Source organism: Salvelinus namaycush, chromosome 20 (assembly GCF_016432855.1).
Source record: "Salvelinus namaycush isolate Seneca chromosome 20, SaNama_1.0, whole genome shotgun sequence".
Lineage (NCBI taxonomy): Eukaryota > Metazoa > Chordata > Actinopteri > Salmoniformes > Salmonidae > Salvelinus > Salvelinus namaycush.
The window spans coordinates 9,150,372-9,173,694 of NC_052326.1; the positions used below are offsets into that span (position 1 = coordinate 9,150,372).

The 23,323-nt window shown below is 42.8% G+C and overlaps 3 protein-coding genes across 5 annotated transcripts; all 3 read right to left on the reverse strand.

Moving 5' to 3' along the window:
* Positions 1-605: 605 nt before the first annotated feature.
* LOC120065654 (flocculation protein FLO11-like) lies at positions 606-10,085 on the reverse strand. 3 transcript variants are annotated; one of them, XM_039016719.1, is made up of 6 exons: positions 9,830-10,085; positions 9,057-9,603; positions 7,941-8,218; positions 4,765-4,888; positions 1,040-3,006; positions 606-844 (listed from the first exon to the last, which is right to left on the reverse strand). In XM_039016719.1, the coding sequence occupies exons 1-5, from the start codon at positions 9,962-9,964 to the stop codon at positions 1,061-1,063; spliced, it is 3,030 nt and encodes a 1,009-aa protein (XP_038872647.1). In that variant the 5' UTR covers positions 9,965-10,085; the 3' UTR covers positions 606-844; positions 1,040-1,060. The 3 variants fall into 3 exon arrangements, with proteins under 3 accessions (XP_038872647.1, XP_038872648.1, XP_038872646.1); XM_039016720.1 differs by having other exon boundaries at positions 606-3,006; positions 7,941-8,215; XM_039016718.1 differs by having other exon boundaries at positions 606-3,006.
* An 842-nt stretch (positions 10,086-10,927) lies between these two features.
* On the reverse strand, positions 10,928-19,652 carry LOC120065573 (protein TASOR-like). Its single transcript, XM_039016637.1, has 8 exons — positions 19,576-19,652; positions 18,663-18,754; positions 18,449-18,583; positions 18,147-18,277; positions 18,030-18,061; positions 17,747-17,852; positions 11,089-11,192; positions 10,928-10,953 (listed from the first exon to the last, which is right to left on the reverse strand). The coding sequence occupies exons 2-8, from the start codon at positions 18,693-18,695 to the stop codon at positions 10,928-10,930; spliced, it is 567 nt and encodes a 188-aa protein (XP_038872565.1). The 5' UTR covers positions 18,696-18,754; positions 19,576-19,652.
* Positions 19,561-22,159, reverse strand: LOC120065575 (protein TASOR-like). The gene is made up of 3 exons (XM_039016638.1): positions 21,833-22,159; positions 19,765-19,910; positions 19,561-19,668 (listed from the first exon to the last, which is right to left on the reverse strand). The coding sequence occupies exons 1-3, from the start codon at positions 22,056-22,058 to the stop codon at positions 19,561-19,563; spliced, it is 480 nt and encodes a 159-aa protein (XP_038872566.1). The 5' UTR covers positions 22,059-22,159.
* Positions 22,160-23,323: the final 1,164 nt, after the last annotated feature.

Genomic DNA, 23,323 nt, shown 5'->3' on the forward strand with positions numbered 1-23,323 from the left:
CATACGCAACACTGACATGGGCGCTTCAAGCAAAAAGACAATGAAGAAATTGACAAAACTCGTAAATGGAATGAAGTAAACCAAAAGTTGTTTCTCACAAGTGTAGCATAGCTTGTGTGCTCCGCAAACAACATGTCCACTCCGACAATGAGAACAGTAAAATACACTTAATAATATATTGAATGCATTAACAGAAATTACCGTAACCAAACAAACATTGTAGATTAGAAATTATGTGAATTAACGGTAGGCTAAATATACTACTGGTGAGCCATCCCCGTGGTCTACGCAATGGATTAGTCCACTTAGACAGGTGCAAATCAGACAGGTGTCTCATGTGCCATTAAATATATATATATAATATATATACACACATAATACCAGTCAAAAGTTTGGACACACCTACTCATTCTAGGGTTTTTCTTTATTTTGACTATTTTCTACATTGTAGAATAATAGTGAAGACATCAAAACTATGAAATAACACATATGGAATCACGTAGTAACCAACAAAAAAAGTGTTAAACAAATCAAAATATTTTATATTTGAGATTCTTCAAAGTAGAAGTCTTTATTCATTCAAAAATGTATTGAATTAAGGGCACTTCATATAATTTAACAGGCTTTTAAAATCCAATATCGGTGCACAATTTCTACTTAAAATATCAAAGGGACACAAAAGGTACTCATTTCGTGGAATAACTGCTATTGTTGTCAAGTACCTTACGAACGTGAGCTGTGATTTCCTTGTTCTGCATGAGAACCTTACTTTTCCAAACGGTTCTCTCTTTCCAAGAAACTCTCAGGACTGTGTTCTATGGTTTCCCAATCTCTGGAGGTACTCCTGGGTAGGACAATGAGAGAGAAACAAGGTCTGTTTCATACAGTGACACTGCACATAAACATGCAATGAAAAGAGAGGTTGGTGTGTGTGACTGCATGTGTGCACCCCATTCAATTATTCAAATGTAGTTGTAAAGCCCTTTTTACATTAGAAGCTGTCATAAAGTGCTTTACAAGAACCCCAAATGTTTAGTACCTTGATATGGTGGATGTAGAACTAGACAAAGTTCTTCTGGACAGCTTTTATAATCTTCACCAGGTTACTGAACAGCTCAGGTTTCAGCTGGCTAATCAGACTACTGATGGCTGCAGGTGGATCCGGCCCTGAGCTTGGGAAAGGCCCTCCCACCCCTGAAGAACTCTCAATCATCTGAGTGAGATGATGTGGAGCCACCATGGTGGCTTCTGAAACTGGAGGATCAACAATTATGACATTGTCTTTTGATTGAAACGTTGCGCTCGTTTGTGGCTTACACTTTCCTCGTAGCCCTCGAGCATCTAAGTCAGTGTTCTTTGTTGTGGTTGACGTAGCACTTGGCTTGCACGTTCCCATTTGCTCTCGGCAGTCTGAGTCAGCGTTCTCTGTTGTGGTTGACGTAGCACTTGGCTTGCACGTTCCCAGTTGCTCTCGGCAGTCTGAGTCAGGGTTCTCTGTTGTTGTTATCCACTGGTTGCCCAGTGCCAGTGGTTGGATGGGGAGGGGCGCTAGACTAGACTGCAGCTGAGATAGAAGCAGCTCTGTCTGGGGTGGGTTGTTGTAGAGGGGAGGGGTAAAAGGACAGGCAGTGCCAGGACCGGGGAAGGATGAAGAGCAAATAATAACATTATTGTTATTATTACTATTAAACTGAGACACAGCTGAGGGAAACTGATAAACTGCTAAAGAACTGTAAGTGTTTGAACTAGCAAGGTTAAGGCCAGGGCCAGAAGGAGGGGCAGGAGAGTGGCAGCTGGGGACAGAATGAGACACAGGTAGAGAACTGTGAAAGTTTGAACTAGCAGGACCAGGGGCAGACCGGGACGGAGGGTGAGGGCTGGGGACAGAGTGAGAAACAGGGCCACGGGAAGAAGGGCACCAGTTGTATGTAGTTCTATGAAAGTGGTTAGCATGGTGGTGGTTATTGTTAGATAAGACCAGGGGAGAGTGAGTGGCCACCATGCTAGGAATCCATTGCTCCTGTGTGTCTATGACGGTGCCCATGCGGTCTCTCAGGGAGCTGACGTAGGCCTGCATAGGAGGGGAGGAGTTGTAGAAGGAGACGTACTCAGAGAAGGGCAGGATGGGGGGCTGGCCTGGAGGACTCTGGCTAGGGATCAGGGGGGAGCTGTAGTGGACACTCTCTCTGAGCAGGAGGATCTGCATCTCTGTAGAGAAGTCGCTGAACTGCTGGTCCAGGACACAGTTCACTCTGCTCAGCACGGGCCTCTGGATGGGAGGAGTGTTCTGGACGGGAGGAGGATTTGGGACAGGAATCAGCTCAGGAGAACTGAGGTCAAGAGAGGGTGGTGACACCTCTTCTGTCTGCTTTATAACCGTCTTCATCTCTTCATCTACCACTTCAATCACATCGTCCTCCTCCAACTCTTTTGCTTCCTCCTCTACCTCCTCCCCCTCTTCTTGTCCAACATCCATTGTGGTTGGATCTTCAGCAACCACGCCAGATATAACTTTTCCTGTGCTGCCTTCAACCTGTTCCTGCCCAGCCTCCACAGGGCTAGGGATAGTAGGGGTTGGTTCTCCATTTGTCTTTGGCTTAGGTGAGGGGCGGCACTTATCTAGTAGCCTGGTGCTCGCTGGAGCACCACGGATTTGAAAGAAGCTCTGGTTTGTGCTTGTCTTCTTGTCTGTGCTCGTCTTATGGTTGCCGCTTATTTCTGTGGGGTCACAGGGGGTTTCAGCTAATTGCTGCTCATCCTCCATGGGACTGGGGCAAGAGCAGGGGCTTGGGCAGGGACTGGGGTAGGGGCTGTGCTCTTGTGACACCTCTAGGGAAGTACTGAGGCTATGCTGTGGGAGCTCCTCTAGCGTAGAGTTGATGCTTCTTTCCCGTCGTTCTGGGACACAGGGGGGGTAGCTGCTGTTTGCCATGGGGATCTGGGGAACAAAGCGTGGGTCCTGAGGGTTGTCCTTCTCGCTCAGGCAGTACTTGTTTGACTTCAGCCCTGCACAGGAGTAAAAGGTATTAATAAATATCATAATAGTTTCACATATCAGCCAAATTATCTCACAGAAATGAAAATATACAATACTAATCAAAGGTTTGGATACACCTACTCATTGTAGGGTTTTTCTGGAATAATAGTTAAGACAACAACACTATGAAATAACATATGGAATCATGCAGTAATCAAAAACATGTTAAATCAAAATATATTTCATATTTGAGATTCTTCAAAGTAGCCACTCTTTGCCTTGATGATAGCTTTGCACACTCTCAACCAGCTTCATGAGGTAGTCACCTGGAATGCATTTCAATTAACAGATGTGCCTTGTTAAAAGTTAATTTGTGGTATTTCTTTCCTTCTTAATGCATTTGAGACAAGGTATGGGGGTATACAGAAAATAGCCCTATTTGGTAAGAGACCAAGTCCATATTATGGCAAGAACAGCTCAAATAAGCAAAGAGAAACAACAGTCCATCATTACTTTATGACATGAAGATTAGTCAATGCGAAAATTTCAAGAACTTCAAGAGCAATCATAAAAACCATCAAGCACTATGATGAAACTGGCTCTCATGAGGACCGCCACAGGAAAGGAAGACCCAGAGTTACCTCTGCTGCAGAGGATACGTTAATTAGATTTACCAGCCTCAGAAATTGCAGCCCAAATAAATGAGTCAGAGTTCATGTAACAGACACTTCTCAACATCAACTGTTCAGAGGAGACTGCATGAAATCAGGCCTTCATGGTTGAATTGCTGCAAAGAAACCACTACTAAAGGACACCAATAAGAAGAGACTTGCTTGGGCCAAGAAACATGAGCAATGGACATTAGACCGGTGGAAATCTGTCCTTTGGTCTGATGAGTCCAAATTTGAGATTTTTGGTTCCAACCGCCGTGTCTTTGAGACGCAGAGTAAGTGAACGGATGATCTCAGCATGTGTGGTTCCCAACGTGAAGGATGGAGGAGGTGGGATGGTGTTGGGGTGCTTTGCTGCTGACACTGTCAGTGATATATTTAGAATTCAAGACACACTTAACCAGCATGGCTACCACAGCATTCTGCAGTGATACTCCATCCCATCTGGTTTGCGCTTAGTGGGACTATCATTTGTTTTTCAACAGGACAATGACCCAACACACCTCCAGGCTGTGTAAGGGCTATTTGACCAAGAAGGAGAGCGATGGAGTTCTGAATCAGATGACCTGGCCTCCACAATCACCCGACCTCAACCCAATTGAGAAAGTTTTGGATGAGTTGGACTGCAGAGTAAAGGAAAAGCAGCCAACACATGCTCAGCATATGTGGGAACTCCTTCAAGACTGTTGGAAAAGCATTCCAGGTGAAGCTGGTTGAGAGAACGCCAAGAGTGTGCAAAATTGTCATCATGGCAAAAGGTGGCTACAAATATAAAACATTTTGATTAGTTTAACTTTTTTGGTTACTACATGATTCCATATGTGTAATTTCATAGTTTTGATGTCTTCCCTATTATTCTACAATGTAGAAAATAGTATAAATAAAGAAAAACCCTGGAATGAGTAGGTGCGTTCAAACTTTTGACGGGTACTGTATATGCATACATTTCTTCAAACATATTTCAAAGGAACAAGTACACACTACAGGGAAAGCCTATGTGATAGTCCATATCTGTGGGGATATACTATGGGAACATATAGCTTTAACTATGTGATCTTAATTGGAAAAACTTTTGCCCGGCCCGAGTTCTACTGTATGTGCAGTGACGGTCCCTACCTGTGATGGGGATGAGGACCCATGGCATCTGTTCTTCCCCCTGATATTGGGACTGTGATCTTCTGGGCATTTCACCATTGGAACTGGGGCTGAAGACCTCCAGACTGTTCGTGCTCCCTGCTGTCTGCTCTTACACACAGACACACAGAGAGAGACAGAACAATACAAAGTTATGTACACATATTCAAATCAAACTTTATTTGTCACATACAACAGTGAAATGCTTACTTACAAGCCCTAACCAACAATGCAGTTTAAAAAAAAATAGGAATAAGAAATAAAAGTAACAAATAAAGAGCAGCAGTAAAATAACAATAGCGAGGCTATATACAGGGGTTACTTGAGGGTTATTAAAGTGACTATCATAGATAATAAACAGAGTAGCAGCAGTGTAAAAAGGGGGGGGGGGGGGGGGGGTAATGCAGATAGTCTGCGCAGCCATTTGATTAGATGTTCAGGAGTCTTATGGCTTGGTGGTAGAAGCTGTTTAGACTCCTCCTGGACCTAGACTTGGCGCTCCGGTACCGCTTGCCGTGCGGTAGCAGAGAGAACAGTCTATGACTAGGGTGGCTGGAGTCTGACAATTTTTTGGGCCTTCTTCTGACACCGCCTGGTATAGAGGTCCTGGATGGCAGGAAGCTTGGCCCCAGTGATGAACTGGGCCGTACGTACTACCCTCTGTAGTGCCTTGAGGTCGGAAGCCGAGCAGTTGCCATACCAGGCAGTGATGCAACCAGTTAGGATGCTCTCGATGGTGCAGCTGTAGAACCTTTTGAGGATCTGAGGATCCATGCCAAATCTTTTCAGTCCCCATAGGTTTCGTCGTGCCCTCTTCACGACTGTCTTGGTGTGCTTGGACCATGTTAGTTTGTTGGTGATGTGGACACCAAGGAACTTGAAGCTCTCAACCTGCTCCACTACAGCCCCATCGATGAGAATGGGGGCATGCTCGAGTCCTCCATTTCCTGCAGTCCACAATCATATTGAGGAAGAGGTTGTAGTTCTGGCACCACACGGCCAGATCTCTGACCTCCTCCCTATAGGCGGTATCGTCGTTGTCGGTGATCAGGCCTACCACTGTTGTCATTGGCAAACTTAATGATGGTGTTGGAGTCGTGCCTTGCCGTGCAGTCATGAGTGAACAGGGAGTACAGGAGTGGACTGAGCACGCTCCCGTGTTGAGGATCAGCGTGGCGGATGTGTTTTTACCTACCCCTACCACCTCGGGGCAACCCGTCAGGAAGTCCAGGTTCCAGTTGCAGAGGGAGGTGATTAGTCCCAGAGTCCTTAGCTTAGTGCTGAGCTTTGAGGGCACTATGGTGTAGAACGCTGAGCTGTAGTCAATAAATATAATTCTCACATAGGTGTTCCTTTTGTCCAGGTGGGAAAGGGCAGTGTGGAGTGCAATAGAGATTGCATCATCTGTGGATCTGTTAGGGCGGTATGCAAATTGGAGTGGGTCTAGGGTTTCTGGGATAATGGTGTTGATGTGAGCCATGACCAGCCTTTCAAAGCACTTCATGGCTACAGACGTGAGTGCTACAGGTCGGTAGTCATTTAGGCAGGTTACCTTAGTGTTCTTGGGCACAGGGACTATGGTGGTCTGCTTGAAACATATTGGTATTACAGACTCAGACAGGGAGAGGTTAAAAATGTCAATGAAGACATTTGTCAGTTTGTCAGCGCATGCTCAGAGTACACGTCCTGGTAATCCGTCTGGCCCTGTGGCCTTGTGAATGTTGACCTGATTTAAAGGTCTTACTCACATCGGCTGCGGCGAGCGTGATCACACAGTCGTCCTCGAAGCGAGCATAGAAGTAATTTAGCTCGTCTGGTAGGCTCGTGTCACTGGGGAGCTCGCGGCTGTGCTTCCCTTTGTAGTCTGTAATAGTTTGCAAGCACTACCACATCCGACGAGCGTTGGAGCCGGTGTAGTACGATTCGATCTTAGTCCTGTATTGACGCTTTGCCTGTTTGATGGTTCGTTGGAGGGCATAGCGGGATTTCTTATAAGCTTCTGGGTTAGAGTCCCACTCCTTGAAAGCAGCAGCTCTACCCTTTAGCTCAGTGGGGATGTTGCCTGTAATCCATGGCTTCTGGTTGGGGTATGTACGTACAGTCACTGTACGTATTGCCAAATGGAGGGCGAGTGAGAGCTTTGTACGCATCTCTGTGTTTGGAGTAAAGGTGGTCTAGAGTTGTTTTCACTCCAGTTGCACATTTAACATGCTGGTGGAAATTTGGTAAAACAGATTTAAGTTTCTCTGCATTAAAGTCCCCGGCCACTAGGAGTGCTGCCGCTTGGTGAGCGTTTTCCTGTTTGCTTATGGCGGTATACAGCTCATTGAGTGTGGTCTTAGTGTCAGCATCGGTCTGTGGTGGTATGTAGACAGCTACAAAAAATACAGATATAAACTCTCTTGGTAGATAGTTTGGTCAACAGCTTATCATGAGAAACTCTACCTCAAGGGGATGCAAAATGTCAAGACTTCTTTAGATATTGTGCACCAGCTGTTGTTTACAAATATACATAGACTGTCACCCCTTGTCTAACCAGTTGGCTTCTGTTCTATCCTGCCGATAGGGTGTAAAACCCGCCAGCTGTATGTTTTTCATGTCTTCGTTCAGCCACGACTCGGTGAAACATAAGATATTACAGTTTTTAATGTCCCGTTGGTAGTTTAATCTTGCTCGTAGGTCATCAATTTTATTTTCCAATGATTGCATGTTTGCCAATTGAATGGATGGCAGTGGTGGTTTACTCGCTCGCCTACGAATTGTCAGAAGGCAGCCCGACCTCCGCCCCCCTTTTGTCAGTCTTCTCTTCACGCAAATGACGGGGATTTGGGCCTGTTCCCGGGAAAGCAGTATATCTGTCAGACTTGTTAAAGAAAAAAAGCTTCTACCAGTTCGTGGTGAGTAATCGCTGTTCTGATGTCCAGAAGTTATTTTCGGTCATAAGAGATGCAGCAACATTATGTATAAAATAAGTTACAAACAACGCAAAAAAACTAACAAAATAACACAGTTGGTTAGGAGCACATAAAACGTCAGCCTTCCCCTTCGACGCCATTCTACCACACTTTCAGTCATTGAACTGGTTCTAGAATATATCAATTAAGTGGAATGGCTTGAGCAGAGGAAAGGTTTAGAAAACAAAGGAATCGATTTATTACCTCCAAGTAGTCAGCCTTGACCTGCAGGCCCCCAGGAGGTCGTTTCCTCAGGTCAATGTCCTGATTGGGCGGCAGGCCCAGCTTGATCATCCTATCAAACAGCAGAGCTTTAGTCTGCTTCGTCCCCTCTCTTGACCATCCTCCTCCTCCTCTCCCATCAGAGAACTTGAAAGCAGCCTCCGAGCGGTCTCTCCTCAGGTCCACGTCTCTCAGAACAACACTCTGCAGCATCACAGAGGACAGACAAGAAGGGCTCTGGCCCTTTTCAGCAGCTGCTGCTGGGAGGGAGAGAAAAAAAGATATACATTTACTGCATTAATTTCCAAACACTTTGTGGATCTCTTTTGCTAGGTGAGCCAGCAAATTATCCATGAAACACATTTGAGGAACTGGATTGAACATCTGAAGGACTAGTTAAATTAATCTCGTTTCCACTACTTATACCTAACAGGCTTACTACACCGCTCGCGTCGCGTGCGCGAGCATTGCAAAATAAATTTAGAAATCTATGTAATTAAATTATTGCGCCAACGAGCATCTGCGTTGCTAAAATAGAAGTCAGTTCTATTTCTGACGCAGATCGCGCTGCAAGTCCTGCCTCTCCCATCTCCTCATTGGTTTATAGAAGCAGGTACCCACGTGCCATCTCCTCATTGGTTATACCCATGTGGGTGACTGAAAGACGAACGAGGTCAGTGGCGGTAATGCACCTAATTTAAGTCGCCAATCGCAATATAAAGTCAAGAGAAGAAAAAGCCTAGAAGGAGGAGAGATGACTAGAAACGATTCGGTTGACCGTTTAATGTGTGGATTAATTGTCGGAGTAGAGGACCTTGTCATTTCAGGTAAAATAACAACTCAATGTTTATATCCCAGGACAAATTAGCTAGCAAGTGCAAGCTAGCTAGCTAAATTGCCATAAATGTTTAATGTTTTTCGACTTGTCCCCAAATTAATGTAATTGGTTCAGAGTTTGTTTTGATATTTTAACCTGCATGTCGTGATCGCATTTGGTGTGGGGGGACACAATAAATGTGCATGGTGTACGCGCGCAGACAGTTTGGGTTCCGTGTAAGGCCAAAATTCTGCCCCAGTCCTCAGTAAGGCTTTCCATACCTGTTCTCCTGTCCCTTCTGCCTCTTTCCTGTGAGGCATTCCGGTAATTCAGAGTCCTCTCTGCAGTCTTCCTCTTCAGTCCTCGGGGGTCCAACCCACCTGCACCCTGCTTTCGTCCTCCCTGCGGCACTCCCTTCTTCCGGACGTCCCCCTCTGTGTTCCTCCAACACAGTATCAGGTTAATCAGCTCCTTCAACTTCTGAGGGTTGGGGTCAGTGGGAAACTGAGAGGGAGAGTGGTTGACCTGGACCCCCAGGGACTGGGCAGCAGTGGCACCATAAGGATTTACCTCCAACCCTACCACTGACTTGTCACCGCTGGCTCCACTGCCCTCCCAGTCCATTACAGGGCTGTTGTCATCAGGCACAGTGCAGTAACTCTCTACCATCTCCTTGGCTTGGACCACAGGCATGGTGTAGAGGTTGGGGTTGTAGATGTAGGAGCGCAGGTAGCCCTCCATGTTGAGTTTGTGATGTTTGGGAGCCGGGAACAGCTTCCCCCGGTCATCCAGCTTTGTGTCGTATTCAGTCATGGGGATGTGGCGGCGCTAGAGAGGGGATGATACAGTACTTTACTGTATTCTTGAATGGAAATAAGCTCCATGTCACACAAAGGTACAAAGTAAAACACCACATAACATTCAACGCATCATCACAAAACACATGTCAATAACATACACATAAGGTTAGTCAAAATCGAGTTCAAAGTTTTGACTAGTTAAAACACATAACATGTCATCAATATGATTATATCATATAATCACACATTTATACCTTTCCATGGTGGAGTCCACTGAGGTAGTCCCTGGCCTGGCGCTCGACCCCGGCCGAGAGGTCAGCGGGCGGGTTGCAGCGCACCTTGACCAGGGCGTGATGCAGGGCCGGGACAAAGCTGTTCAGCTGGGGCATGGCAGGGTCACGGGAGGATGTCTGTAAAGGATCATGGGTAGTTGGACACCTTGAACTGTATTTTGCCACATCCCTGGACTCTTGAAAAACAAATAGCGCTTGAAGGCATTTTTTCAACCCATCTCTTCTTTCTGAAAAATAAAAATGGTAAACAATTAGTGAATAACTAATGTAACTAATGTAATTAATACTAAGTTATTACATAGTTACTACACAGGCATAGAACAACTTAATGTAAAGTGATTTGACTTACCAGTTGGAGTGGCCATCTGAACTGAAGACAGGAGGAACAGGAATCCTTTGTCAGCCAACATGTGGACAAGAACCTGCACATAGAAGAGGTGTTAGAGCAGGGCTGGAGCAAAAGCCTGCAATCCCAAAAGCTCTCCAGGAGGAGGGTTGGTCTAATTAAGATGTGCTGGACCTGGACCTACCAGTCTCTGTGTCTCCATGACTTGAAGCAGTGCTGCCAGACAGTCTCCTGACTTGCTCTTATCCACCACCTCCAGCAAACTGCAGTGTGTCCCACTCTTCAACACTACAATCACACACACACTACATTAGAGACGTTTGAAGCCCTGTATCAGTATCAGTGAGTCTTCCTCACATCGCAGAAAATGGCACATGTATAGACACATGAAATCTAATTGGATTAATTGTCAGTGGAGAGAAACACGACTTTGTATGACTCCGGGTCAAAATTACACAAAGAACCAGCTAAAAAGAGGACCATATGCATGTCAGGTAAAATAACAACCAAATGTTCATCTCCCAGGACAAACTAGCTAGCAACAGCTAGCTAGCTAAATGTCCATGAATGGTACATGTGTGTTTGGATCTGCCCCGAAATTAACATAATTGATTTGGGTATTTTAACATGCGTGTCATGATCACACCTGGTGAAAGTCATCAACATCAATCAACATGTGCATGATGGCATACAAGCACCTGTGGCCGGTGTAGTCACAAGTAAGAATGAAAAAAGGTACCTAATGTCGTACAACATGGGAGCATAGATCGCAGTGTGACTAAGCAGTCTTTTACTTTTCGCTGAGCATACAGTACTGCGTATATATTCTTTGATCTCAAGCACTTGTGTAATGTGATCCCCTTGTAATGTGTACCTTGGTGGCTGCCTGCGTACAGGTTCAAGGAGAACAGAGCTGAGGGGATCATCTGAGTTACCTGGTCCATACTCATCACCAGACCCAGCTCCAGCTTCTCTGGCCTAGAACGGACACACAATGACACAGGTTACTTTCTTTCTGTAATAAAGCACTGTTGTGGAGAAAAACTCGTTCTGATTGGCTGTGCCTGGCTCTCCAGTGGGTGGGTGGACCTATAACCTCCTAGGCCCACCCATGGCTGCAGCCCTGCCCAGTCATGTGAAATCCATAGATTAGGGCCTAATGAATTTATTTCTCTTGGCTGATTTCCTTTGATTTTCCCATTATGTCAAGCAAAGAGGCACAGAGTTTGAAGGTAGGCCTCGAAATACATCCACAGGTACACCTCCAATTGACTCAGGCTAATTGACATAATTTATCAGAAGCTTCTAAAGCCATGACATTTTCTGGAATTTCCCAAGCTGTTTAAAGGCACAGTCAACTTAGTGTATGTAAACTTCTGACCCACTGGAATTGTGATACAGTGAATTATAAGTGAAATAATCTGTCTGTAAACAATTATTGGAAAAATGACTTGTGTTATGCACACAGTAGATGTCCTAACTGACTTGCCAAAACTATAGTTTGTTAACAAGAAATGTGTGGAGTGGTTGAAAAACGAGTTAACGGCTCCAACCTAAGTGTATGTAAACTTCCGAATTCAACTAATTTGGAATCCCTTTAAAGCGTACTTTAGGGGGATGCAATCTCATACTCGGCAAAACAAGATAAATCTAAAAACATTAACAACTTCAGAGTTAAGAACACTAAACAATATTGTTGAAAATGAAACGTATCCAAGGATTGTTCCAAAAAGGTTGTGTTTTTAGGGAGTGATATTGGTTCTTGTAGAATACGTTTCATTTTCAACAATATTGTTATTAACGTGTTCTTAACTTTATCTTTTGAAAATAGACAACGTAAAACGATTCTGGGGATGAGCATGTGTGTCTTTAGTCGAGCAGTCGCACATTTTTTTTTTCAAGGTGCATCAGAATTCACCAATGAATTGGTCCACATGGAAAACGAAAGGCATAGAAACTGTAAATGACTTGGTAACAGGAAATACATTTATTTCCATGAAAGTACGAAGAAGTAATTTGACTGACCAATGTAGATAGTTTCAAAAACATGCAACTTACAAAAGTTACATATCACAACATTTTTATTTGAAATCTTTTGGACATCAGAGCAACCTTGAGGGAATCTTATTTGATTCAGAAAATAATTTTCATACGATAGAGAAGATATACAAAACCTTGCGGAGAGCATATCCAACTGACAATCTCTGAGAGCAGGTATTCCCAAACTGGGGTACGCGCAATGCCGTCAGGGGTACGCCAAATAAAAATGTGATTCACAGTTAAAAAAAATAATAATTAACACTTTTTTTCCTTCACATTTTCAAACAGTCCATTTATATTTTCCAACAGGGCTATACATTTGGGTGAGTTTTTTCCCCCCTCGCCTGAGTAGCCTCGTTTCACTGCCAAAAATAAAATTAAACCATCTAGTGTTCAGCGAAATAACAACAACGTCAAAAACAGGTAGCCTAGTCAAATAAATTACATCCAATCACATTAACAGTTACTTTCTTGCGGGAATTCCACTAAGGGTACGTATGTAGCCAAACGTAGCTGCTGCTCATGTTGGTATCTGTACTGATGGCGCAAAAGCCATGACAGTGGAGTGGAGACATAGTGGAGTGGTAACACGTGTGCAAGCAGTTGCTCCCGATGCCACTTGGGTACACTGCAGCATCTACCGAGAGGTAGAACAAGGACAACACACAGGTTTTTCCATTATTGTATGATTTTTTTGTGTGCAAATGAACTCAAGCTTACGGACAATGTCAAATGTGATATAGCGAAGCACCTGAGTGAGTTGGGTGCGCAACTACGCAGGTACATTCCCGAAACGGGTGACACAAACATGCCCTGCCTCCAGTCCACTTACCGATATCTGAACAAGAGAGCCTCATCGAAATTGAAACAAGCGGTTCTGTGAAAATGTAATTTAAATCAGAAGCCACTGCCAGATTTTTGAATTGGGCTGCGCTCAGACACTGTTAAGACACTGTTGCCCTTTGCAACCACGTGCCTATGTGAGAGAGGATTCTCGGCCCTCACTAGCATGAAAACTAAATACAGGCACAGACTGTGTGGAAAATAATTTAAGACTGAGCCTCTCTCCAATGCCTCCAAGCCTCTTGTCCCAATTGGTGTTTTTAAATCACCGATTAAGGATTTTGAGACTGATTCCCTGACCTGTTAATTTTTTAATTTGCCGTTTTATGATTTTGTTATACTCTTGTGATTATGGTTTTTACTAGATTACTTGTAGTTTTTCAAGTTGTCTGTCTGTAATTGTGTAATGAATTGGTGCTGCCTATCTTGGCCAGGATGCTCTTGAAAAAGAGATTTCAAATCTCAATGAGCCCTTCCTGGTTAAATAAAGGTTAAATTAAAAAATACAACCCAACATTGCAGAGGTATGTACATCCTTTCAAGCACACCCTTCTCATTAATCTGTGGTGAATTATTCACCATTTTCGATGAACAAATATGGTTTTATATGTAAGATGTTTAAATAAAGAGCAAAATGTTTTATTATTATTTGTGCCCTGATCCTATAAGAGCTCTTTGTCACTTCCCACGAGCCGGGTTGTGACAAAAACTCACACTCATTCTTATGTTTAACAAATGTATTGTATAGTGTGTGTGTGGCAGGCTTACAATGATGGCAAAAAACAACTAGAGTCAATTAGAGTGCACTGACCTTGGTGCTAGAGGGGGTACGCAGCTTGAATGTTTGAAGGGGTACGGGACTATAAAAAGCTTGGGAACCACTGTCTTAGAAAAATATAAGCTATTGGAACTAAGACTTAAAAATGACTTGATGGTACAAGATGGAGGGAAAGTTGGAACATAACTAATTCAATTAGTTAAAGAAAATGTATGCTTAATCCAGTATAAACAAAGGTATAGAATTTAGAGACAAAATTGACAAATTCTACAGCACAACGGCAGAGTCATGTCTTAAGTGTAAAACTAACAATGATTCAAAAGTCCATGCTTTCTGGGAACGCTATAAAGTCCAAAAGTTGTGTGTGTAGGGCTGACCCCATTTAGTCGACTGATCTATTATTTGGTCGATAGGCTGTTGGTCAACAGAGATTTCTTTAGTCGAGCAGGTGTAACAGTATAACTTTAGTACGTCCCCTCGCCCCGACACGGGCGCGAACCAGGGACCCTCTGCACACATCAACAACGGTCGCCCACGAAGCATCACCATCGCTCCACAAAGGCCGCGGCTCTTGCAGAGCAAGGGGAAACCCTACTTAAGTCTCAGAGCAAGTGACGTAACTGATTGAAATGCTAGTAGCGCGTACCCGCTAACTAGCTAGCCATTTCACATCCGTTACACAGGCACAATATTTATTTTCAAGGTGCACCCGTCTGATTTGCCGCGGGTCTCAGTAGACTAATCCAGTGGTTACCAAACAGTTGTACTCGGACCCCTACTTGGCCTATCCACAGGGAGTACTTGAGAAGATTCATGAGACCATAGGCTTCCTGGTAAAATCCACGAGGGGGTACTCGGGGCAGAGAAAAATTCAGTTGGTGATAAAGTAACCAAAAAAGGTTGGGAACCACTGGAGTAATCCTTTGCAGAGGCCATAGGGATGGCACAGTCCATCACTCTGACAAATCTAATATTATAACAAACGTGCTTGTCCTGTCCTCAGTTCTGAAACAATCTTCAGTGGGCTGTAGAAATGGCGCCTTTCCCTATGTTGCTATGTGCATAATAGCTCAATTAACCAGCATATTGAGATGGAGAACAATGCGGCGGAGGTAGCAGCAGAGACGAGGAAACAGCCCTTGCCTTAGCCTAATTGTCTAAGAAAATTGAGGAGAGAGGAAACCAACTTAACTAGGTCTATAATCAATAGCCTAACTTAAGTGTGCCTGGCTTTATAAAGCATCCATTTATATATCTACAGAAATAAGACAGCTCTTGCTTCTGTTGCCTGTTTGAGTGTTTGTTTAATAGCCTACTGATTCCGTGAGCACCAAGCCTCATGCAACAGCAAAATGTCAGAAAAAGCAATTTCACAGATTCGGCTGCCTTTATTCTTTGCTATGGTCTAATAAAGGCTTTATAACAACAAAAAAATAGATAGAACAGTGGTATTACTAATTTATTTAGTGCTGTTTTACACTGTTCCAAACAGGCAGAACAATTATATTGTAACCTAAAGCACCGGTTTGCCACACATAATATGCACGCAGCGCTTGCTCCTTTACCCTCCTTTTTCTTGATCTCCTTATTATTACAATTATTATGATCAACATTATAGTAATAAGTAATGTCTATCATTAGTAGGCTTTGTATAGTATCCTTGTATAACCACCGTCGAGAGCTGTAGGCCTAAGAGTGCGTCCTGTTCAGTCTTAATACCGTAACGAACTTAGGTCTATATTTCAATATACAGGATACTGTATCAATCAATCATTAATGCGTTCATGCAATTACACAGCATGCGAGACATTCATGCTTTGAAATGCAATCAAGCATTTTAGTTTTAATGGCGCACGTTGTCTCGCTCTACTCCCTACTCCAGCGAAAAGCTATTCCCTCAACCCTCTTTACGTGTAACATGTAAGCATCGCATGCATGTGACCAATAGGACCAATCCCTCATCAATCTAAACACAATACCCCATAATGACAAAGCAAAAACAGGTTTTTACATAAGTATTCAGACCATTTACTCAGTACTTTGTTGAAGCACTTTTGGCAGCGATTTACAGCCTCAAGTCTTCTTGCGTATGACACTACAAGCTTGGCACACCTGTATTTGGGGAGTTTCTCCCATTCTTCTCTACAGATCCTCTCAAGCTCGGTCAGGATGGATGCAGAGTGTAGATGCACAGCTATTTTCAGGTCTCTCCAGAGATGCTCGATCGGGTTCAAGTCCGGGCTCTGGCTGGGCCACTCAAGGACATTCAGAGACTTGTCATGAAGCCACTCCTGCGTTGCCTTGGCTGTGTGCTTAGGATCATTGTCCTGTTAGAAGGTGAACCTTTGCCCCAGTCTGAGGTCCTGAGTGCTCTGGAGCAGGTTTTCATCAAGTATCTCTCTGTACTTTGCTCTGTTTATCTTTCCCTCGATCCTGACTAGTCTCCACGTCCCTGCCACTGAAAAACATCCCCACAGCATGATGCTGCCACCACCATGGTTCACTGTAGGGATGGTGCCCGGCTTCCTCCAGACGTGACACTTGGCATTCAGGCCAAAGATTTAAATCTTGGTTTCATCAGACCAGAGAATCTTGTTTCTCATGGTCTGAGAGTCTTTTAGGTGACTTTTGGAAAACTCCAAGCGGGCTGTCAAGTGCCTTTTACTGAGGAGTGGCTTCTGTCTGGCCACTCTACTATAAAGGCCTGATTGGTGGAGAACTGCAGAGATGGTTGTCCATCTGGAAGGTTCTCCCATCTACACAGAGGAACTCTGGAGCACTGTCATAGTGACCATCGGGTTCTTGGTCACCTCCCTGACACCAAGGCCATTCTCCCCCAACTGCTCAGTTTGGCCAGGCGGCCAGCTCTAGGAAGAGTCTTGGTGGTTTGAAACTTCTTCCATTTAAGAATTATGGAGGCCACTGTGTTCTTGGGGACCTTCAATGCTGCAGACATTTTTTGGTACCCTTCCCCAGATCTGTGCCTCGACACAATCCTGTCTCGGACAATTGCGCTACGGACAATTCCTTTGACCTCATGGCTTGGTTTTTTCTGACATGCACTGTCAACTGTGGGACCTTATAGACAGGCGTGTGCCTTTCCAAATCATGTCCAATCAATTGAATTTACCACAGGTGGATGCCATTCAAGTTGTAGAAACATCAAGGTTGATAAATGGAAACAGGATGCCCCTGAGCTCAATTTCGAGTCTCATAGCAAAGGGTTTGAATACTTATGTTTTTTTATGTTTAATACATTTGCTAACATCTCTTAAACCTGTTTTCGCTTTGTCATTATGGGGTATTGTGTGGATTGAGGAAAAGTAATAATTTAATACATTTTAGAATAAGGCTGTAACGTAACAATTTGGAAAGCGGGAAGGGGTCTGAATACTTTCCGAATGCACTGTACAATGTAAACATATTTTTAATCCGTCTGTCTGCCTATTTCAAGACATGGCATATGGGGGTGTAGTGAGATACCCAATGGGCTGGATGATTCTCTTCTCATCACTGATCTTTAAAAAAGGTATTTTAAAACTTGGAAATAAATTAATCTGCCATCATTAACCCAATGAGAAAAATCTAATTATATTTTATTGAAATATTGAAATAGCATGGGCAACGAAGAAAAACAAATTGGTACAATTTAAGGCCATGTGGCAAACAATAACGTAAGCACTAGGGATGGAGATGTGAGCATGCGGCTCTGGGCAGAGGCGATGTAGTTGTTGTTTGTGTGCGTCTGTAAATTGTTGTTCGTATGTTTTCAGTGTGGGTGATTATTATTATTTATTTTTTTAAATAATAAAATAAATAGTGACTTCATTATCAAGTCGACATTGATATGTAAAAAAGTCACATGACTCACAGTTTGAATGGCAGGAAGGGGGGAGAGAAGGAACAGATGGAGACCTGGGACACTGCTCTACCCTCATTCACAAGCTCTCCACTCCACACTGTATATTTACTCCTGCCTGTAGACACAGACAAGGGCATGACAGTCAAAAACATCCATCAGTAGATAACATGAACACCATGACAGTACTTACCTGGTACGTCTGAATGACAGGGTCTGCTCAATGATTCAAATGTAAATTACACATAGTAATAATATCATAATCCTATTTCCACCTATCAAATGATGACATTACCTTTACTTCCTGCAGATGTTTGGCTGTTTGACCTGTTAGAGAACACAAACAAAATAATTTGTGGATTGGTTGACATTTCCACATCAACACTCATACATAATTGACATAAACCTGTACCTTAGGGGAGCCATGGGCTTGGCTTGCAACGGAGCATCTTTGCCTTTGAACTGGAAAGAGACCACTGCATAGGGGCACACATGCCTCGGCCGAGTCTTCAGCTCATCAAAGTCATACTCATAGAAGTATTGCTGTGGGGGGGTGCCAGAATGAGACGTACAGTAAATACAAGAAATCTCTATGCCGCGCTTGCATTTGAGTTCAATTTTCCCTCTTAATATTTACAAATATTGCCGGTATAATAATCGATTATAATCCAAATGAGACCTATCCTCTACATGCAATGTAGTTAGTACCAGTACCTGAGTGAGCTCATAGGCTCTATAGGAGGTGAGAGATGTGACTATGCTGGCATTCTTGGATAAATGGCTGTCAAACTTGGGTGTGGGGTCCAAAAGGTTCTTAGACATGTTATCATAGATGCTCTTTACTTTACCCTGTTGGAGAGAGATTTGCTTGTTAACTTTCATTCATATTCGGACCACTTTTTTACAAAAAACAACAAGGTTTTCTTACCTTGATGACCTTGAATATGATGATCTCTCCCATGACTCCAGGGTTAAAAGGATTGACCTGCAGTAAGTCTGAGTATTTAGACAAATAAACACCTGAAAGATACAATAGAAACAATTCAGTCTTATTCCTCCTCATAACCATTTTTTACTTGGGCTGGGAATTGCCAGGGACCTTTCAATCACGACACTTAGGTGCTGATAGGATATGTATTGCGAATCTCACCATTCTACGTGTATTGAAATTCTATACTGCGATTTGATATTCCAAACATATTGCTCACTAGGTATTTCTCACGAGACAAGAGAGAGCATGAGAAAATGAGTTTTGATCCGTTGTGGAACTAAAAGTACTGAAAACATTTTAGATCACTGTAAAAAAATTAAAATAAGATTGAGAGCAAGCTATAGGATAAAAAATACTGGAGTTTTGGCGCAGACTAGTGCTAGCTAATGCTACCTAGAATTGTTGGAGATTTTTTTTTTTTTTTTTTACAAATCGATACTTGGGAGTCAAAGTATCGATACAATAACATCCAAAATAATATTGCGATATGTAAATGTATACATTCCCCCCCCCCATCACTACTTTTTACTCTCCAGAAAAATACAATGTTTCAACTATAATCCTCACTTCAGTTTAGATCTCCCTATATACACACATACAAACAATAACTACACCAAAGATAAACTAGCATCTGCCAACACTTCAACACTCAGGTTTAAATAGCCTGCTATTGCTTGGATGATAACCTTACCCTTAGCTGGATTACCCAGAGCGGTGATCCAGCTGTGCCCCACAAGAAGGCCATTCTCACAGATCCATGGTAGCTATAACCAGGCGTGTAACAGTATTATTACATGTAATATGTACATTCAATATACATATAAATGTGGAGATACTATAGGTCCTTCACCTTGATGATGTCAGCAGTCAGGAAACAGTGGGTCTCCTCCAGCTCCTTCTCCGTCCTCCCATCCAGCTTCAGCTCCCTCCTTTTCTCTACAAACTGTCAATCAAACAATGATCAAAAAGATGAACCATCAGCACTGCAGATGAATGGTATTTTTGTTTAACGAAAATGTCACCCTAAAGCATTGCTTACATCCTTCTCCAGCAGTTCGCTGTGGACGATTCTTAGCTTGGTGTACGTGAACGTCCCGGTGGAGCTGGCTTCTATGTAGCTGGAAGACAGAATAGTCAAGATGTCCTCAAACTCCCTGGACTCTGAGGACACATACTGGAACAACGCTAAAGGGACAGAGACGAGAGACAGTCAGGTTGGTCAGTTGAGTTCTTTCCCAAATCCCAATCTAAACATATTTGTCTTCTGAGACAAAATAATGCACAATCTATTCTATGCTCAGTCAGAATATTGACCCACACACAAAAACAAACTTGGTTCCATGTAAGCCATCACGCAACACAAAGTTGCGTGAAAGTCAGTGTTAGCAAGTCAATGCTTTTTCACCCATTTTTCTCTCTCCCAGAAATGCAACTACAGATGCTAGGCTTATAAAAAGCTACATTGGCCAAAATAACAGGAAATATGACTGTGTGCCATTTCTGACGAGACATTGTGAAGTCTACTTGTACAGAAGTGAGAGAAAAACCACACTTCTGACTCTCAAAAGTGACTCAAATAACAGGAAGTCTGTGTCAATGTGGTAACATCTTCCATCGTGTACCACAATGTGCTGGGATGCAGGCCTTACACAAATCAAATCACATTATGAAACGTAGTATCATCTGTGTCGGTTGACAAGAATAACACTTCCTCGACAACATTCATAGATCCATCAAGAACATTTTGGCAGTGTACTCATTTACGACATTGGGGCTCAAGACATGTACACATCTGCATAAATTGTGTCCTGTAGAACAGAGTTTGTGGGAAAGGATATGCAACAGCAATCATGGAGAGTGGTAGCTCCCTGATTTGTCTATCGTTTTGGTGGTTGGCAATAAAAAAATAAAAAAAACATACCACAATATATAATATACAACATATAAAAAATTCCTAACAGGTATTTCATCCAGAGGTTCTTACCTTTGCCTCGCTTCGGCAGTCTCGTCCAAATCATTATGGCATTTATAGTTCTTTATGATAGCAACATTAGCATTTCATATTTATTTTTTAATTTTTTTAGGGGGGGGTAAATACAGGCAAATATATTGATTAAAATCACCTTGTCCTAGAGAGATTTACACTTATCAACCTGCAGAAAAAGTGTGCAAGATGTAGGCTAGCCTACAGTAGTGTGCTGATCTACCAGCATATCACATTTGACACAATACATCTATTTATCTACTTACACGTCTAAAGTTATTGTACACAATGCTCACCACCACTCTACATTCCAATGGCTATCTAGCTACCTACCTGGCCAAGTAAACCATGTTTCACTTCCAGGTGCAATAAAAGCAGGTGACCTAACTAAGCAAACAAAGAACATGCTAAATAGTCTAGCTATTAGTTACCTGAACTGTGACCCGGGTCAAATTTTATGATCTGACAGCTGAAACACTGTTTACAAGTAAGTAATATATATATATATATATATATATATATATATATATATATATATATATATATATATATATATATTGGAATATATATTGGAATGTAAAATATATAGCCATTGGAATGTAAAATATTTATTTTATTTAACCTTTAACTAGGCAATTCAGTTAAAAACACATTTTTATTTACAATGACGGCCTACCGGGGAACAGTGTTTAACTGCCTTGTTCAGGGGCAGAACGACAGATTTTTACCTTGTCAACTCGTTGGGCCAGTAACTTAACGCTCTAACCGCACCAAAGTAACGTTAGCTTCCAGACAACATGGGTATCTTTCTCAGTAACAGCAGCATCAAAAACATCAGCTGGCTAACTAGCATATTAACGTTTTATTTATTTATTTAACTAGGCAAGTCAGTTAAGAACAAACTCTTATTTACAATGACGGCCTACCCCGGCCAAACCCTAACGACGATGTGTGCCGCCCTATGGGACTCCCAGTCACGGCCGGTTGTGATCCAGTCTTTGAATCGAACCAGGGTCTGATGTGACGCCTCTAGCGCAGTAGATCCAGTGCCTTAGACCGCTGCGCCACTCGGGAGCCAACTGTTACAGCTAATTAAAAATGTATTTAGCCATTGAGAAAGTACCTCTCTTTTCTTTGTTCTTTCTCGGTATCTGAAAATTGAAGTGGTCCCCAGCTTTTGGAATATATTGCGTCGAAGTTCCACTTCTCGGTCTCGTCTCAGTACCACCAGCTTGCTCGGAAGAATGCTCGCCATCTTCAGTTGGTCTAGTGTCGGAGGGTAACGTTTTGTAATATTTCACTGAGCTGTATTTCGATGCAGGGATGTTGTCACCACTGTAGCTCTCCATCTTTGATAAACAATTTGTCAACAAATGTAACCAACACTTAGCTATATTTATTTTTAAATCGGCTGAGTGTTGGTTTCCTGTACACCCAGAACACACAACAACAAAACTCTCCGCCGTTCTTTTTCACTGACGTACGTATTCGACGCTTGGACTCTCCTCCATCCACCACGGGTAGACGCTGGATCAGACAATCAAGGGCTGCGTTTCAAACTCTTAAAATAGTTACCCTCTCCCCTCAAATTAAGTGGACACTTCTGATGACGCCTGACGTGTTGACACTTGCAGGACGAGGGAAGAATTAATTATTTTTAAATGAACCGCTAATGCACGGAAAGTTGTCACTCGTTCATCCAACGGTTGTGTTTTTAGTCCTCATGGAACTGTTGTGTGTGCCTTATATGGCTACAGTCAATTATGATTGCATTTCATATCTTGGCTAGAAGACAACGCATCCGCAGACATCGAATGTTAGCCATCCTACTATATCAGGTAAATCGAAACTTACAATGTATAAGTGTGATGTCAGGAACAGTTATGTGCGAAAGTTAACGTTTCCAAAAGCTAACCAAACAAAAACATTACTTTTATGATACGTATTTGAGCCGTCATGATCATTAGTTGCACCATTTCTAACTTATTTACATTCGTTTTTATATACACTTCTATGTTCACTTCTCCATATTAATGTTGGTTTTAAGTTTTGACGGACGTTTCTTAGTACAATTATCGCGAATTGAATTATGGAGCGTTTCAGAGCCGGAGTGAACATAATTGTACTCGCAAACTGGATCAAAACGAGGACTAAGAGGCGTACTTTGCCAATTTCCCTTGCTTGGCTAATCATTTGGACCAACGACAAAGTTGCCCGCGGGAATTCCCCTAAGGGCGTAAGTGGAGGAGGGTGTGTCATTTATAGAGTTTGAAACGCAGCCGAGGTTTTATCCGAAGGTTTTTGGCGCCGTCTGCTGTTATTTGAAAGGTATGATGGCTCAATTTATATTTACATTTTAGTCATTTTGCAGAAGCTCTTAGCCAGAGCAATTTAAAGGTGTCCGCATGCTTCCCAGACGAAACAGCGGTAGAGTTCGTGCAGATATTATGACGGCATTTGTGATGTTTTGATCTTCGGTGAGGGTTTTTTCGGCTGTTCGGGTCACATACTCCGTTAAAATACCTTCGCTTGAAATACGAGAAAAAAGCTCCAATAGTACTGTATGTCCATTCCGTAGCCAGTGTATGTCCTCGAAATAGTACACATGTATCTA

Excerpts from the sequence above, each read along its gene's own strand:
- LOC120065654 (XM_039016719.1), bottom strand. The coding sequence starts at position 9,964 with ATGCCCCAGCTGAACAGCTTTGTCCCGGCCCTGCATCACGCCCTGGTC. Across the intron at positions 8,219-9,056 it reads CAGAAGGGACAGGAGAACAG|CAGCAGCTGCTGAAAAGGGC; the intron begins GTATGGAAAGCC and ends TCTCCCTCCCAG. Across the intron at positions 4,889-7,940 it reads TCAAGGCTGACTACTTGGAG|ACAGCAGGGAGCACGAACAG; the intron begins GTAATAAATCGA and ends GTGTAAGAGCAG.
- LOC120065573 (XM_039016637.1), bottom strand. The coding sequence starts at position 18,695 with ATGGGAGAGATCATCATATTCAAGGTCATCAAG. Across the intron at positions 18,278-18,448 it reads GAGCCTATGAGCTCACTCAG|CAATACTTCTATGAGTATGA; the intron begins GTACTGGTACTA and ends ACCCCCCCACAG. Across the intron at positions 10,954-11,088 it reads GTACGCAGGCAGCCACCAAG|GTACCTTTTTTCATTCTTAC; the intron begins GTACACATTACA and ends GTACGACATTAG.
- LOC120065575 (XM_039016638.1), bottom strand. The coding sequence starts at position 22,058 with ATGGAGAGCTACAGTGGTGACAACATCCCTGCATCGAAATACAGCTCA. Across the intron at positions 19,911-21,832 it reads AAAGAACAAAGAAAAGAGAG|CGTTGTTCCAGTATGTGTCC; the intron begins GTACTTTCTCAA and ends CTGTCCCTTTAG. Across the intron at positions 19,669-19,764 it reads GCGAACTGCTGGAGAAGGAT|TTTGTAGAGAAAAGGAGGGA; the intron begins GTAAGCAATGCT and ends TTTGATTGACAG.